The sequence below is a fragment of the Seriola aureovittata genome, chromosome 9, assembly GCF_021018895.1.
Source record: "Seriola aureovittata isolate HTS-2021-v1 ecotype China chromosome 9, ASM2101889v1, whole genome shotgun sequence".
Classification (NCBI taxonomy): domain Eukaryota; kingdom Metazoa; phylum Chordata; class Actinopteri; order Carangiformes; family Carangidae; genus Seriola; species Seriola aureovittata.
In genome coordinates this window covers 12,961,883-12,980,208 of record NC_079372.1, presented here as the reverse complement: position 1 = coordinate 12,980,208, position 18,326 = coordinate 12,961,883, and the positions used below count along the sequence as shown (strand labels likewise).

Sequence of the window (18,326 nt, the reverse complement as noted above, 5' to 3'; positions counted from 1 at the left end):
TCACAAGTCTACATATGTCACAACTGAATGAAGTTTAAGCTCAGTACCTCCCGTAAAACATTAAATATCCTACGCATCATATCCTAAAATACTATGTGACACTGTAACTGTGAAATAGATCTACCATTGACTCCACAAATCCCCTGGAAAGTGAAATGATGGGCTCATTGATTTTGTTAAGTATTATTTTTTTGTTAAATCTTTGAGGAACCCTGACCTATAAAGTTTTTCAGTACACAGCATCTAGGCAGGCTTCTCAGTCCAGTGCAAAGGCAGGTTTGCAATGTTTCTTTGCATCTGTGCACATGTGGCATATAGGCTGATCAGAATGTACAACTGGAGCCATGGCACATTGGGGCTGCATACAGAATGATGGAAACTAAACGTAATTACATTCCGACATGCAATTTTAGTCAATAGTCATATAGTCTGTTAAAGTCACTGCAGTCCGATGAAATCCTTTTAATTTGTATTTTGTATTTTTAATCCTTGCATGTCCTAATTTTTTGCATCCATGCTTTGAGGTGACCACAGGAGGGAGACATTGTCCTTCTAGTTGTTATGAAATTTCAGCTTAATTAGCCTGGTATTTGATTCAATGTGAAATTAAGGCTTCTCAGTGGCTCAATTAAAAATCTATGGTCAATGTTATTACCATGGCCACGCAATGCCTTGCATTTGATGACACATTACAATATCTAATATTTGATTGACTGCAAATATCCACTTCAAGTGGAAATAAAATATAAACAAATCCATGCGCAATATGACCTGACATCTTTTCTAGAAAAACAATTCAAAATGCTTCTTTCTTTCATAATATTGATATCCTTATTACATATACAGTAAGCATTCAAAATAGCAAAGGGTGGAAGTTTAGGTGACTTTATTTTTCAAACACTTGTAAAACTAACAGAGAAACATGACTAGATACAAGTTCAACAAGCTGAACACGGATGACGGTAACATTCTGAACTGCTGGTAAACACAAGGCACCATCCAAGATCAACAATCAGTTACAATGTCTACGCTCTGAAGTGAGTGGTCAACTGTATATGTGCTGGGGGACAGTATGTTTTTCCACTTATCATACACTATGTGCTTTTAAAATCATCACATGAAAAAAACAACAACAATACAGCTAAGTCAAAGCAAGCTTGCCAAAGTCGGTGGTCTGAAAACTAACTCTGTGACTACTCTTGACTTCAGCAGAGACACCAGCATTACAAACACTTGATTTGATTGATGAATCCTAGCAGCATTCTTTTTGTGGATTTCAATGCATACTCCAAATCTCTGGAGATTACCTCAAATGTCTCAGTATTATAGTACTGGCACACAAGAGAATCCGCTCTGTTCTATGCAACCTAGAATAGACAATCTCACTCCCTCACTTTCTCCCAAACACACAAGAAAGGCGCCTTTGGTGAGATGTAGAATGGTTCAGCTTCCCAAATTTCAAAAAACGCAAATGCAACCTATTGCATATAAGACCACAGAAAAAAAACAAAAACATTTAAAGCTATGGATTGTAGAGACACTAAAATTGTTTTGGTACAGCATCAGAAAATCATCTCTGATTGTTTCATACAGATTTGACACTGCTGCACTGATTACATCACTTCAACAAACACCAGTGATTTTTTAAAAATTCATTAAAATAGCCCTGAAAGAGCAACATCTTTACTTTCTGCACCCCTGTGACAGATTTCTGTGTCATATGATTATAGTTCATTTTTCCTGGGGCCGGTATTATTTGCTTTACAAAGGGTAGGTTTCACAAATTTATTATAACACAGGTCATATGAATACATAAAAACAGAATTTCAACTTTGTTATCCACAATACTCAGTTAGTATTAAAAAGGAGAAGAAACTCATAACAAAATGAGCAAAAACAGCTTTACACTTCATCAGAAAAGGTGACACAAAGCCAAAGTGTATTTGGTCTCAGTTATCACAACTCCATATAATCCCGGAGGGACCATTTGATGTTTTACATTTACAGTAAGAAACAAAGTGCTTGATTTAGGACAACCAGGACACTGCACGTTTGCCACAAACTCTACAGAATAAAAATGATTGCATATATTTTAATCAGCATCTACTTACGATGTTTTGTGTACTGAGGTCCTTTTACTGTAACAAGAACATATTACTTTCATTATTCACTCATATCCAAAAGAAGAACATAAAAAAAGAATGTGCAATTTTCTGTTCATATGTAAGCATTACAGCATACTAAATATTTATGTTCTCTAGTATAGGCAAAAGTATTCTGGCTGTAAAATACAAAACAGAGAAAAGAGCTGACTAAAAAAAGCTTTGTAATGTATTGTTAGGATAAAGGTTTGCTTTGCGGAACTAGGCCTGCTCTTAGATTCAAAAATGAGATTTAATTCAAAGACGTGGCTCTGCCTGTGCTCAGGAAACTGCACAAAATATGCTATAATTCATCTAAAAAAATCTGACTGTACATGATCTGCTGTTTTAGTTAAGGTTTTTTTATGCAAAACTCTGCAGTATAAAAACATACAAACACTGCCAAAGATAAAATTAAACTAAAGTGGTTTTTGCTTTTGGCTAAAATAATTTTGGATATCATTATGAATGACAGTAGTGCCCAGAAGATGGGAAACTGCATCGATTGAGTTTCATAATACATGGGCTATAATTTTGAGGTAACTAAGATGATCCATTAAACAACTATGAACTCAAGTGCTTCAAAATCTGCCCGTATATCATGATCCGAAACACGTTCATAAGCAAAGAAAAACATTGTTTATCTCAAGGTGTTCTGATGTGCAAAATGCGCTAATGTCTTGATCGGCCTCCTTCAAAAGCGTGGTGCTCCTCGTGTGCTGAAATATAAGCAAAAGGAGAACAACTAGATATGTTACTTTCATGATGTTACATTTTATGGTGTTATTTCCAATTCAGTTTGAAGACCGTGGTATATCACTTCACATTCAAAGCAAATACTCACGTTTGTAAAACACTGCTTTAAAAGGTATCTGTGGGAGGAGCTCATAGATCCTCCCTAAGATGTTTGACTCGTTAGCACAAGAAGCATTTCCATTCCAGACCTGAAACACATCTTCCCTGTCTCTTACACTGACACTGACACCGACCACTTCATCCTCTGCAAGAACAGCAACACAGAACAAGTTTAACTCATTTCATACTGATGCCATTTTAAAATTTTAAAAAATGGAATCATTTATTTGCTAGAATTTATTTTTCCCGTAACTCAATCAAGAAATTTACCTGAGGGACAATAATCACTGAACTGTTCTCCAATAGTAGCCAAGAGCAACTCCTTCCATACAACAGACTGTAAATATGAAGACAAAGTTGTTAAAGAGTCATGAAAAAAGCAAATGATTAATATGTAAATAGTACATAATAAATGCTTTATATCACTTACAGTGCACTCTTTGGGTACTTTCATTTTCCAAACACCACCTTTAGCATTGCTTTCTTCTTCCCTGTTTGAAAAACCAGCAGGAAACATTACACATTTTAACTAACTTCAATTAATGTGAACATGTGCATTAATCTTCAAGTTAAACTCACCAGAGTGGTTTCCTTTCTCCTCTCATCAGATGATAGCTACATCTCAGTGGTAAACTGGAGACGCCGGGTATGTTGTTGTAAACTCGCCAAAAGTTCTACTCCGGCGCCAAGGTGAACAGAGGAAACAGGTTATATTATTGAGCCATTTACTGGCACAGGGAGTACAGACAGCTGGCCTTGTTAATATTTCACATTTCATGTGGTGTAGAAAATCACAACCAAAGGTCTTTTCCTCATTGCTCTTCACCGCACAAAAATCTTCCTCATTCATGAATCCTTAACCAACACAGTTCTGGTTTGGGGTTCATAATAGGGTACTGGAGCTCTATTAACGTCCTGCTGTAATCACTATAATAGATTAAAAATAACCTGACATGCTAATTAGGCCATTAGTAATTATACATATTAACATGTTGATCAACATTGATCTAAACAAGCATACACTTAAAACAGCTTGAAATCATGTAGGGGTGCTACTAGTGTTAGTGTGTAAATCCTGCATACTGTGCTTACTTTGAAAGACAGAGACATCAATGAAACACAAAACATTCAGTGTCCCCATGATAAGAGTGTCACTTAAGGCTTCAGACACTATGTTAATTTGGCTGTGGCCTTGGTGCATTTGGGAGAAAAAGAAACAACTCCAGCAGCTGTGTGAAGATAAACTTCTTTACACTGACTCTTGAATTGAGTGTAAATCAGGAAATTTACTACTAAAATGTGCCATAGCTCAACTCCTAGTCTGGCAGAATGTAAAAACTCTGTCTGCTGGAGCCATGCTCGTGTAGGAAGACTGTGAGGCATCTTACCTGGACGGTCTCAACTGTGTAGATTTTCTTCAAGTTTGACTCACATTCAGCAGCTGTTGTTCCTGGTAGAGATCTGACAAAAAAAAAACACATACAGACATTTAATTAAATTTCACTTTACATATTCTAAATACATTTCTTTCAGTTCCTACATTACTCAAACATGTTTCACAGAACTGCCCTCTGAGCAGAGAGGTTGGAGGGTAGGTTGGAGGGGGGGTTGGAGGGGGGTGGGGGTGGATCTGATGACAAATAAGCCAGTAAACAGTAAACAACACTGACCCCATTTGAGCACAGCACCATCTGATTTGTAACCTAGTGTCTCTTCTGTTCAACTCTGTTGTGATTACTTAACAATAATTTTGAAACTTCTCTTATGCAAAGGTTTACATTGGGAACGTTGTGTATGATAATGGCATTTGAGCAGCATTAAGTTGAAATAACAGAAAGTTATGATTTTCAAAACCACTGACAGACACATGACCAATGACTCAACAAGTTTTTTTTTTTTCTTCAACAATAACACCTGTGCAAAGTACAAAGGCTAAGGATGACCTCAATCTGAACTCATCTTATCATTATGAGTTATGTTTAGCCAGTTAGTCATAATTGCCGTTTATTTTAAGAGCCTACTAAGTAAAGGACTTGGGTATGTAGGTCGTTGAGAAACCAGGTTGGCAGCAAAACAGAATCGACACCATAAAAAGCAGTGTTTGTTGCTTTTCTGTGATTTATTATGACAGACAATCCCCGTGTCACGTTATTCACTATTAAACACTATTATCTAGGTTGCATCGACTCACTTAAACCAGGCCTGATAAATTCGTCCTTTCCTTTCTTTGTTCTGCTTTGATCAGCTACAAACAGTTCACCTATTTCACACTGACTAAAGACTAGTAACATAAAGATGGAGGGAAAAGGGGGGAAAAAAAAAAACCCCTTACCTGTCAAGCCAGAAAGTCCACGGAGAATGTAAGGGCAGCGTGTCATTTTCATTGTTACTTGAAATCCTTCCCAAATCTCTGTCGCTGATGTGAATGTTGTGCTCCAGCAGACCCGGGTTGGATGATGTGCTCAGTTGTAATGCAGCTACTGGAACTGCCATTGTTAGGTTACCTCTGTAAACCGAATGACTTAGTAAAAAACGAGCAGATCTCTAGTGCAGATGTTTTCACCGGGGCTGTTATCGTTATATTTATATATAGGCTGGTTAGGTAAAATTAACCCAGATCAGCTGCTGACTCATTGGTCGCCTCACCGGTTTGCGCCGTCACAACAACAGAAAAAAACGATGACGCCCTCTGACTGCCTGCGGCACCTACAGCCCAGAGCTCTCCAGAAGTTCCTGTCACTGAAGTCTGCACACACTAAAAAATTTGAGCTGTGAGAATACACAGTATTTCAATCCTGGCTACTTCACCCGGTGCTACGGGGCTTTTCAAGCGCTTTGTTGATCTCAGGTTAAACTGGAACGCATCTTCCGCAAATGTGAATACGTAAACGTAGACATGCGCAGTTGTCACTGCCATCAGCTTTGTTGGGTTGCTATCTGCTACTGCTAACTAGCAAGCATTTCCTGCCAGTGACTGGACACCGATATGGACATCGACGTGCTGTTGGAAGCGTTTCAAGGCAATATTTACAGTTATTCAAATACGTGATTCATTATTAGCGAGTGGGTCTTACATTTGTTTTGATGTCATCGGTAAAATCTGTAATGTTTGCTAACTACGTTACGTACGGTACTGTAACTTAGCTTACCAACATCGATTAGCGTTTAGAAGAGGCACCTAGGGACACTGGTCTAATTTTCTGCCTGGCCTAACGTTAGCCAGCTTAATGTTATTCTCTACGAGAAAGAAGTTGGTCACATTTTTCTCTTCTGGCCCATTTATTCCCTTACTGAAACTGGTGCGATTATGTAAACAGCTAACGCGGTAACGTCACAATAAGCATGCTAACTTGCCAACTTTTACGATAACTTTCCATGCAGTTAACTGAAATTGGTGTTTGACATGGTGTCTGCATGTCTTGAAAAGTCGTATAAAGTACTGAATTCAGTTCCCTCAAAAATGCCATAGAAGATTTAAAATCAGAGTCTTAAATTTCATCTGCAAAGGTCAAATATTTGTTTTGCTTGCAGTAGAAGGTAAGATTAGTTATAACTTTAGGCTGTCGGGAGACTGTTGCAAAGATGCCCATACATGCATATTGGACAAGGGACAATTTTATCGATAACAATTTAACAAATCAGTTTTTTGTTTTTTTGTTTTTTTTAACTGGTTAACCGAACCACCGATTATCTGCGTCTAGGCATGGACGGATTATGAGAGAATCGGCCCCTTGGCATAGAAAAGTAAAAGCCCCCCCAACCCTGATTGGAACCACTGCCGCATCATTTGTTGTCGTTTTATGTTTCTATTAAGGCGTTTTGCATCTCTTTGTGGTCGTTTTGTGCCTCTTTGTGGATGTTGTGTTTCTCTGCAGATGTTTTCAGTCTCTGATGTAATTTCATATCTCTTTGTGGTTGTTTTGGTTCTCTATGTGGACGTCTTGTGTCTCTTTGGGACAGTTCTGCCTGTGCTACGTGCTCTTTAAAACAAGAAATATTATGGGCCTGTGCCCTATAAACCTGTTCAGTAATCCATATATTAGTCCAGGTTAGATTCATTGATTAAATATGTTACTAGTAATTATTGTAGGAAGTATTATTTATCACAAGGAATAACCCCACTACAGTTGGAAAGTACTGACAAAACCTAAATGATTCTACGTAATAAATATTTGCGGCCTTTTTGTCCCCACTGGTCTTCTGTCATTCTTTGATAGTCATTTTATGCTGTGCTCTATTCCAGAGAATCTTCTCTAATTTGATTAAAGGGCCTTAAAAAATCTTAAATTTAATTTGATGAACACAGAAACCTTGCTGATTGCAGTGCTGTTGGGAGAAATTTTCTTTTTCGGAGTTTCATTTAGCACTATCCGACCTGTAGCAAACACTGTCACTACAGCTAGCTTCAATCATTGGTTAATGTTTACATCCTTTTTTGTTGCTTAACTGTGTCTAGGTCATGTGAATTGATTAACTATATTAGTATTCATTGTTATATACATTTGGAACGTACAGACAAAAATGAGACATAAGTGTAAAAAAAAAAAAGAAGTTTTTAGTAAATAATTGTTGGCAGAGCTGATAAATGGTACTATGATTATTTATTCACTGCAAATGCATAACTAATGTGCCAGGAGCTGCCTTAAACTAAACAGGGGTTAACATTTTTTCCAGAATTATTTCCACAATTAATCATTCTCTAATGGTTATATCCTTCTGAAAAAGTCCAACCTTTTTTTGGTTGGTTTTTGCCAATACCAATATTTTTTTGGGGTTCGGTTTGAACCAGATTTGTGTGCCGTTTTGGTTTACTACCAAAAAAGAAGAAAAAAAAAAAAAACTGATCTTCTGTTCTTTATGTGGGTATTTGCAGATTTTGAGAAGAAAGGGAAGAAAGAGACCTGTCCTGTACTAGAGCAATTCCTGTGCCATGTTGCCAAGACAGGGCAGCCACTGTGAGTAACAACTAGAGGCTGACACATAGCCTCAAATATTGAAACAAATTTTCCTGCCAATGAAATCCGCTTGGTGAACTTTTTGTCTCTCTATATCAGTTTTGTCAAAAACTTGTTTCAAGACTTTTCATTCTTTTGTGTGGATGACATACAGACTCGCATTTCCAATGTATTCTAGGATCCCGTGGTCCCAGTTCAAAACTTACTTCATGTTTAAGTTGGAAAAAGTCATGGATGATTTCCACGCTTCAACACCAGAACAGAGAGGACCACATAATCCCAATGTAGAGTATGTTCCCTTTGAAGAGATGAAGACGAGGATCTTAAAAATAGTGGATGGTTACAATGGGTGAGTTAGACCACTTTGCAAATTGCAAACAAATCCTCCCTCACAACTCCATATACCAACCCAAATAATGCAGCAGTTCAGTCACATTAATCCATAAATTCTGGTCCACTACTTTATTAATGTTCTTCTTGCATGTAACCAGAATAAAAGCATTGCCACAAAGAGAGATATTCAAGTGCGCATTAAAAGTAGAAAAAAAACAAATAATGTTAGTATACTAGGGCATTAAGCTCAAACCCAAATGAGCTAAAAGTCACATCTGTCATGTGGTGTAATTAATTCAGTTATATTTAAAAATGTATTTGTGAAAAACATTATGAACTGAGCTTCAGTGTCAATAGTCTCTTTCTGCACTCTGCTAGTTTTCCGCTGACAAGACGAAAGCTACTCAACTTAATCTTTTGAATGCAACTTTCCCAAAATTGCATAAAAAACTTTCATCCTCAAGCCTGGAAATTTCTTAATGAATTTCCACATCCAATGATTTGCATTCTAAATGGCATTATGGCAAAGCAGTCATAGATCTGTCCAAACTGATGCGTCTCTCTTTTTTTTCCTTTTTTTTTTTTACCTCATTCAGCTCTGGTGCTGCTAGCTTTGGCAAGTTTTCAAAGACAGTGTTGTACCTGGCTGTATGATGGCTGTGTGGCTAATCCTAAATATATTTCTTGATAATTTTTCTAGAATCCCCTTTACCATCCAGCGTCTATGTGAACTGCTCGTGGACCCCAAGCGTAACTACACAGGGACAGACAAGTTTCTCAGGGGTTTGGAGAAGGTGAACATTACACATCACTGCTTTTTTTTTTAAAAGTCCACACACATTAATACAAAGTGTTTATGCTCAAGATTAGCGATATTTATCGATACTGATTAAATGTACTTCCCAAGGCTTTAAAATGAATTCTAAACAGTATATTACTGTTTTTGTATTGCAGAATGTAATGGTGGTCAGCTGCGTGTATCCCACATCAGAGTGAGTACATCTGAAATGCTGTTAAACCTTTTTCCCCTCGCTCTGATGACTATAGTATTTCTGCTTCTCATGTACATTGACAGCTCCCTTCAACTTGCTTATATAGTCACACTTACAGACAATTAACAGACAGTTGTTTTTGTCCCTTTCTACTTCTTTCAAAGGAAAAATGGGGCATCCAGTGTAAACAGAATGAATGGAGTGATGTTTCCTGGTAACTCCTCTCTATATTCAGACAGGTGGGAGCAACATACTTGTCAGTGATTGACATCCACAAATTGAAATTCCTCATACACAGGAAAGTTGAATTAATGTAGAGCAAAATAAGCGAAGGACAACCAGGGTATAGTAAGGACGGATCTGTCTTGCCTGTCAGTGAGGGTCTTAGAAGTTCTGCTGATTTGTGAGATTACTTTCATAAGAAAATGTCATTTTCCTCTCTTGCAGTCGAAATGTAAATGGACCAGGCACGCCAAAACCACTCACCAGACCAAAGTTGTCATTGGCAACTTCGCTTTCCACCAACGGGCTCCCTGACTGTCCAGGCAGTAAAGAGCCAGAGCCAACCACAGAGGAGGTTGAGGAGCACCATATCAGGTAAAGTAATTATGTACACTGTTGATATGTTGTACAACAGCAACTTGACTGTATGGTTTTGAGGCGCCTACAGACTGAGATTCCAGCAATATTATAACTTTTAATGTAGGCCACACTGTGCACCATGGATCTAATAATCTTGGGTACGACGTCAAGGTTGATGTATGCAGACTGTAGGATGATTAACAAATGAATTGTAGGCTACGGCGCAAGTCAGTATACAAGAATGAAACGTCATCAACATGCGTCATCCACCCACGCCGCTATAGTGGTAAACAATTAAACGAAGCAAGAATCGAGCCCTTGCAATAGTGGTATTTTTTTATGTGTATGGAAAAAAATCCGAAGAGGGGGAGGAGAATGTGAACCCGGTCGTGGCTATGGAAAAGAGGCAAACTCAGGGATGCCAATTTTGCAAAGAGAGCTTGAGATAAGTATTTTTTTAGAGCACAAAAACACACATAGCTGTCAGTTCATGCTAAATTCCTATTGGTTGTTTAATGGACGTAAGAGAAAGTAGCAGCCACATTGTGAAACGGTCGTCCTAAATTTCTGACGCTGTCAGAATTTTGTCCAAGGCTATCTTTGGTAGCAAGCCAACGGCCGTCTTTGAACCTCTCTCACAGTGCAGTGTAGGACCACAGTTTTTGAACCACATTTCTTTCATGTTGACCATCTTTCATCTGTGACAGCCCAAAATTGCAAAGTGAGTTTGTACCCACCTTTAGGGTGAGTTGCATGTAGTTTTCTAGAGTGTAGTGTACTGAGTGAGTCTACTCAGTCATTTTTATTTAAAATGTAGGGGCACTGATGATAGCTGCCAAGCCCAGACATTTCCACCATGAGCAGATCTTCCCAGGACCCCATCCTTTTGAAAGAAAAATATATTAACTACACATTGATTTAAACGTTGATGAACAAAGTTCCCTGAATTTCTGTCATTACTGCAGTGATTCCTCACTATCAGAAGGTGAATTAACACCAAACAGCGGGATAAAGAACAAACACCCCGAGGACGAGGAAGAGGAGGAGGAGGATTCTGATGCTGACAAGCAAGAGGTCAAAAGGCTCAAGTTTGATGAAAAGGAAGAGGATGAAACAGAAAGTGAAGAAAAGGAGTCTTCTTGTCATAAAGTGTCAGAGGGCTTGTCAGAGACACTGGAGTCTTCAAAAGACTCCTGTGGTCAAGATTTCAGAAGTGGAACATCTTGTGACACACCGTCTATTTCGGAGGAACATGGTAAGTGAAATCGTGCTCACTGATGTATTTGTATGTGTTAAAGGACCAGTGTGTAGGATTTAGGGGGATGTATTGGAAAAAATGGAATATGAAATTCATGATTATGTTTTCATTATTGTATAAATACATGAAACTAAGAAGCTTTGTGTTTTTGTTAGCTTAGAATGAGCCCTCCATATCTAAGGGGAGCCTCTTCCATGGAGCCCGCCATATTGCGCCGCCATATTTCTGCAGTAGCTCAGAACAGCCAATCCAAACACTGGCTCTAAAAGGGGGCCTTTCATGTTTTTTTTTTTTTTACGTTACCTGAAGGCCACTGTAGCTTCTCCTTCCCGCTTGGAAAGGGAGGGATGAGAGGGAGAAGCATTCAATTTATTGCTATCTGCAACCTCAACGCTAGATGTCACTAAATCCTACACACTGGTATTAAAGTGTTACAGAACCAACACGGCGGGCGTTTGTGGTGTCTTTATGGGCAGATGACCACGTTGTAGTTTAGGTGCACCTTTTCAAAAATGTAAATTCAGAGGTGGCTGCACAGATACCAAACAGTCAAAATAAATCTTTCCAGCGCAAATGAAATTAAAATTATTATTATTATTATTAAATTTAATTATTAATGTTCTGAAGTACAAAGTGAATATGAAACGAGTAAACATCACACACACACACACACTTAAATGTAGCGTGAAAAGCCTGTTGGCGAAGCCTCCTGCAGGCCGCATCCCGCTGTGTTCTTGATCACTCTCCAAGAATTCTGTGTCCTTTGTTGTCTCGACACTGTGAATTGTACAAATGGGGATAGAGGGGCTCAGTTTGGACAGTGTCTGCTCGAGGGCGTTCATGATGTACAAACTGAAAGTGATGGAGGTCACTAGGTGTCATTAAGGGGTTATACCGTACCTATGGCAGCTACATGTATTGGCTCCTAGGCTATGCTGTGGACGACATAGCTGACATGTGCCTCCCCAAAAAAGGGAACCACATCAGATCAAAATGTCACCTACTCTGACTCTTCTAAGCTTTAATTGTTTCAGATATCGCTTTGTGTAATATTGTACTACCCCGGCAAAATATGTAGCCTTTTCAGAATTATTTCACTCATAATTCACATGCCAGTCTTAAATGTTAGCTTTGTTTCATAATATTGATGTTTCAGTTTTGAATTGATTAGATAACAGCCGCAGACTGTTTGTTTCTCAGACTGTAACAGTAAAACGCTGACCACTTTGCTCCTCAGAGGCCAGTAACACGCAGACAGAAACCTCTGAAAGGGAAGGAGACTCATCTGAGACGGGGGATGTCCACAGTCAGAAGAATGACGGTGTTGTGGACCAACCTGAGCTGCCTGCTCCGTCAGAGAAGAGTGCAAGCTTTGAGCAGGACAGTGGGGAGAGCAGCAGCAGCAGTGGCATCAGTGATGGAGAAGGCCTCGCCAGCGACAAGCAGGCCCCCTCTTCTTCTAATAGTTCACCTGACTTGTCAACAGAGGGCGATGCTGACAGTTCAAACAATACAGAGACTGCAATAGAGCCAGGAGAACATGACTAACTTGAAGCGCAGTCTGCCAACTGACTTTTTTTTTACACTGTATGATACCACACCAAGGGTATATCTGTAGCACTGTGGACCTTTAGACTTCAGGACCAGGAGCGATGTGGACCCTGAGATTCCTCACAGAAGGGTCTTTTTTTTCCTCTTCAGTTTCAACTACTCACGGCTACACATCACCTGGTCTTTAAACTAGAAGGAAATTATTCAAAGAAGATTATGGAGACTCAGCTTTTTAACTGTTGACTAAAAGTTTTTCTAATCTTTTTTTTCCCTGATTTTTATATCTGAGCGATTTAATTTAACCTTGTTAACCGATCTATTCCAAAATTTCATTATTCATTCATCATTCGGCATGTATTTCCAAGAGGATATATTTGATAGTCTGAGTTGAGTTTTGGCCTAAGCATAGTTATATTGACTATCTCTCAAATGAATGTCTTTCTCCTGGTGAATGAGGAAACCTGCCATTAAGCAAAATTTCACAGATGTCTGTTTGGTTTTTCTATGAAGCACATACCATGAAATGTATTTTATTAGCATTATGTTGCATTTGTTAGCATTGACCCTTTGAAGGATGTGGAAAATATCACAGTTTTGCTTTGTCACTGTATGAAGCCAATATTTACACACAATATTGCCAGTAGTAACCACTTTGGTTAGATAGTTAATTGGTTTGGCTTAAGGGAAGCCATTTCTGCATCAAATTCTGTCAACAGAACACAAGGTACTTTTACACTTTCTGTATGTCATACCTTAGTTGTACAGCTGTCCCTTTTGATAGCTAGGATTTTTACAGTACATATCTGTAAAGCAGTTTTTGTAGACTTGTAATACGTGTCCACTGCCTTCGTAAAACTGATAATCGCTGGAAATTGAATGCTTGAGCTTGTATCATAGTATTCATGGAAAGCAATAAAAGCTAAAACTTAAAGTGTAATATGCTCAATTGATGTTAAGGGAGTTGTACTTTTGAGTTGCAAATCTAGTAATGTTTCATACCTGCAGAATGATGTGGGCACAGTAAATTCTTTACCTTTTGGCCATGCTTGAGGTGTGACTCTACAAATGGCAACTCTGGTTGGTTGGTTGGACTGTCGGCCCAGAATTTTAGCCTAGAGTGAAATATCTTTGAAATGTGGTCAGTCCATGGAATCGTGGTCCATGCTGAAAATAATTCCCTGTCTAACACTAAGCTAATGACAGTACACCTCTAAAAATCATGACTGTATTTTTTAAAGCAGCTACAACCGATATTTTACACAATGTATAAAACGACTGTGAAAATTCTGAAGCGGTCGTTCGTGGTGATGAACCTCCAGAGAATTATCACATGAATCTATAGCTCCCCTTCGGCATTACAGAGCTTTGAAGCACTGGTCTGTAAATTTACTGTTTTTTGGTTCACTCTCACTCCTTGCTTAGTTTTGTTTCCAGCCACAGCATGCAGCTGTTTCCAGCAGAAAACTGCGCCTACTCTACACCAAAGAGTAGATAAACACAGTTATAGACCAGCTGGCGAACATAGTGGAGCATTTAGCAGCTGAAGAGCCAGATACTTCCCTCCGGAGTTGATAAAGACCCACAATAGAGACCAAAGCTAAAAGAGAGTGAATATCGGACTTAAGTTCAGCAGGTGACCAAAACATGACTACAAATGAAAGCCAATGTTTCTTTGTAACTTCTAGATGTATAAATGCGCAATTATTGGTCAACAAGTGTATCATATGAATTTAAAAGGTGATTATATGTCAGTGCTGTGTTCCCAACTTGCCCCCCACCCCCTTACCGGCCGAGAGAGCATGTTATTATAAGTTATAACATTCACGTCATCCTAAGTATAAGCGTATTAGCGTTAATAGTCTTGTTTGTAACAGTGATACATAGATGACACACGGGTGAAAGTTACCAGCCATGGGTACAAAAAAAGCGGTGGATCATTCACTGGCACTGGGTGCAGGAGAAATATGGGTGAGATTTAAAATATCTCTTGTGTAAGAGCAGGTGGAGTGAATCATTTTAATCATGTGAGGATAACATCCAGTGACTGCTCAGATGGCCTTGACACTTCTAAGCTAAGAGATTATCACTCTCCCTGTTGTCAGCAGATATCATGGGCGAGAAGAGTATTGGGCCAGGCCACGCTTTCACCTGAAAACAATGGCTATGTTACCACTAACGGTGACACTGTTATTCTACTGAAAACATGTAGTTATTTCCATATGTCAACTGACTACTTAATTTCTTGATATTTTACCACCACCACCTAGAAAGTGTCTCCTCCCATTTATCAAATATATTTTGCCCTCTCAGTGGTTAAGGTGTAATTCAATGTCAACCATTTGTAAATTTAACAACAACACCAGTTATTATAGATTTCACTGAGACTGAAGCAGGCATGTAAACAGTAATTAGGTTAGCCATAAATAACCAGGCAACTGAAGGTCAGAGCTTCCAGAGATAACTAAACACCTGGCCTGTGTGATTCATCAGACTGGTCAGGAACTTCCTACACCAGGAAAGATTACTTAAAGGAGTACACCAGCAAGTTAGCAATCCACCTCCATAAAACATGGTGACATATAAGAGACACATTTTAAAAGAACTGAAAAAAAAATCTAAGCAGCAGTCCCTGACATATCCTTAGTTTTAATACAGAGTCTCAAAAGCCGGATCCTACAATTCCCATAATGCAGCTAGGGCAAGTTTTCATTAGACCTCTCTGACTCTAATCTCTGTGAATAGTAAACTGACATTATGCATACTTGAGAGACTACATAATGTAGACTACAACAAAACATAATTTAGTTTATCAAGTAACAAGTAACTGAGTGGTAGCCTGACCATGTGTAGTCTGAATTAAGAAAGCCTGATGACGGTGTGCTTGACCTCATATTTGATCCCATCTGATATTATCATATGCCATACAGACTACCTTCAGTTTACCATAGCATGTTTTACCTTTACACTTACACATATGTAGTTTAAGTTATCCTATCCAAACATTGATTCAGTATAACATAGAGAAGCAGGGGCACAAGGAAATCCTTCATGATGTGTCTGTGAGCTAATTGATTTTGACAAGTGTCCATTTCTAATCCTTTATCATGTGATCCATAACAGTCCGTGCCTCATCCTCACTTTCAGATGGGATTTGTCACAATAGAGAGCCAAAAACAAGTCAGCTCGTATGGACTTAAATGCCATTAACTTTAATCATTTTGGTTTTTACCGATTTACACAAAGTTTAGTTGCAGCACTTACTGAGGACTGAGATCTATAGATTTTGTAATGTAGAGGAACGCTTTAAAAAGAGTTAACCAAGTCATACAGTTTCATGTAATGTGAGAAATAATTTCAGTCTGTAGGGTGTCAGACAAATTATTTCCACAATGGGTCAGCGCCTGAGTGAGGACAGTGACCCAGACAAAGAAATTGATGTGGCAGAGCTGCAGGAATGGTACAAAAAATTTGTTGTGGAATGCCCAAGTGGGACTCTCTTCATGCACGAGTTCAAGGGCTTTTTCGGCGTCACTGACAACAAAGAGGCTGCAGATTACATTGAAAACATGTTTCGAGCCTTTGACAAGAATGGCGTAAGTACAGACTTCTGTTTTGTGGTAATACAAGACGTGTGCATAGTCATTTGTCTCGTTTTAGCATTGACACTACACTTACCAGAGTAACAAAAGATTTTCTGATTGGAAGCATTTGTGACAGCTGCAACTAATGCCAGTTATTGAGCACATATTCTTTTAGAGCTCAAACAATTAGTTGCTCACCCAATCACCCAATAGGCAGAAAATTAATGCTTTTTAAAATTAAGTACCAATTTTGATAGGTGATTAATTGAGGTCGTGCCATAAATGTGCAGGCTTCTGAAACATAAACATTTTCTGGTTTTCTTAGTCTATGAAAATAATCTGAATCTGATTTATGGATATCAGACAAAACAAGCAATGCAAAAATGTAAACTTGGGCCCTGAGAAATTATATATTTACAATAATTATATAATCATATATTTTTGACAGGTAATAGACCAAGCAATTACCTGATTAACCATGAACATTGTTGGACAATTAATTAACAATGACAATGACTATTAGTTGCAGTCCCACATATTTTTTATTGGTGTTTCTATTAAGACGATTTAAAAAAAAATATTCTATCTAGTATTTTATAATACAGACATTTTGCCTGTCAGAATAAATATACATTTTTTTCTCTTAAATCAAGTCAAAGTGTCCCTTCATAACATTTTAACTCTTTCCCCTTACGTACACAGGACAACACCATTGATTTTCTGGAGTACGTGGCGGCCTTGAACTTAGTCCTGAGGGGTAAACTGGAACATAAGCTCAAATGGACATTCAAAATGTATGATAAAGATGGAAGTGGATGCATTGATAAAACAGAGCTTCTTGAAATTGTGGAGGTAATGTTAACTATTTTACATTAACTAAATGTAGCACACTATTGATCTTTAAAGGCTATTTCAAGATAAATCAGTAGGCTCTGGTGAGCTGTCGTCAATGCAAGGTTCATTGAAATATCCTTTCCTGTCAATCTCAGTCTATTTATCGACTGAAGAAAGCCTGCCATGGAGAGCTGGATGAAGAATGCAATCTGCTGACCCCAGATCAAGTGGTTGACCGGATATTTGAGCTGGTTGATGAAAATGGAGATGGTGAGTGTTTGTAATAGTTTTCTGACAGCTTAAAAAGCTTCGTGGATGATTTAAAAGGGCAGTGTCAGGCTGCTGTAATGGTTTTGTGGGGGTGTTAATGTAAAAGTGTGCATGAGTTCATTTTTGTTTGTGCATGTCGAAGAGGAATGTGGGCATCAGCTGTACAATGGTCCTCCTCCTATCAAAATTGTGAATTCAGGAACAAAGAAATGTATGGCAAAATAAGCCCAGAGACTAACTGTCCCTTATCATGTAGGGGAGCTCTCGCTGGATGAGTTCATTGACGGAGCACGGAGGGACAAATGGGTGATGAAGATGCTGCAGATGGACGTCAACCCTGGGGACTGGATCAATGAGCGAAGGCGCAGTGCTGACTTCTAAGGCTGTAACATGAACTGTCAGTCTGTCACCTGCACACATCCCTCACACATGTGATTATGCAATTATTTTGTGATTTATTTTTTTTTACCTATTGCAGTTTATTTGTATGTAAAAGAAAACGACACAGATTTAGATGCATCTCCACAGCAATGCTATATTTTGCTTGTAATGGAGTTTGTTCTGTTCATTCATTTTGGTTCAAGTTTCACATCAAGTTATGTAGCAACTGAGCAACAGTTTATTTATCACTGGTGTTGTAGGTATGTGTCTGTATTTCATAGATGCTGCAGTCAGAAGGCACAGACTATATTCTCTATATTGTTTTGTGTATTAAATGAGCATAAAAGTTATGTAATAAACATACACACTCATGGTCCACCCTTGTGTTTTCACATTTGTAGGATGATTGGACCTCTTCTTGGGACTTTGTCTGCATGGTCAGACTGAGATTTATTTCTGTTTTGTTGCACTAGTCAAGGTCGGACAGTCTATACCTTTATATATCATTGGTGTGCTCAATTTAATGACCTAATCTTCATTCCCATCATAGCTCAGTCTTACTTTAACCTGATTAGAAATCTAATAAACCAGAA

The 18,326-nt window shown here is 38.5% G+C and overlaps 3 protein-coding genes across 3 annotated transcripts; 2 read left to right on the top strand and 1 right to left on the bottom strand.

Moving 5' to 3' along the window:
• Positions 1-869: 869 nt before the first annotated feature.
• On the bottom strand, positions 870-5,773 carry LOC130174765 (eukaryotic translation initiation factor 4E type 3-like). The gene is made up of 8 exons (XM_056384964.1): positions 5,643-5,773; positions 5,329-5,502; positions 4,385-4,457; positions 3,576-3,670; positions 3,427-3,487; positions 3,267-3,333; positions 2,986-3,141; positions 870-2,860 (listed from the first exon to the last, which is right to left on the bottom strand). Exons 2-8 carry the CDS (start codon positions 5,487-5,489, stop codon positions 2,814-2,816), a joined length of 660 nt encoding a protein of 219 aa, XP_056240939.1. The 5' UTR covers positions 5,490-5,502; positions 5,643-5,773; the 3' UTR covers positions 870-2,813.
• Positions 5,774-5,879: 106 nt separating this feature from the next.
• Positions 5,880-13,598, top strand: LOC130174764 (serine/threonine-protein phosphatase 4 regulatory subunit 2-like). The gene is made up of 9 exons (XM_056384963.1): positions 5,880-6,016; positions 7,870-7,951; positions 8,130-8,300; positions 8,985-9,078; positions 9,239-9,276; positions 9,441-9,515; positions 9,724-9,873; positions 10,824-11,113; positions 12,354-13,598. Exons 1-9 carry the CDS (start codon positions 5,983-5,985, stop codon positions 12,662-12,664), a joined length of 1,245 nt encoding a protein of 414 aa, XP_056240938.1. The 5' UTR covers positions 5,880-5,982; the 3' UTR covers positions 12,665-13,598.
• Positions 13,599-16,056: 2,458 nt separating this feature from the next.
• On the top strand, positions 16,057-17,775 carry guca1b (guanylate cyclase activator 1B). Its single transcript, XM_056385316.1, has 4 exons — positions 16,057-16,260; positions 16,951-17,100; positions 17,238-17,352; positions 17,609-17,775. Exons 1-4 carry the CDS (start codon positions 16,057-16,059, stop codon positions 17,731-17,733), a joined length of 594 nt encoding a protein of 197 aa, XP_056241291.1. The 3' UTR covers positions 17,734-17,775.
• The last annotated feature ends 551 nt before the right edge of the window (positions 17,776-18,326 follow it).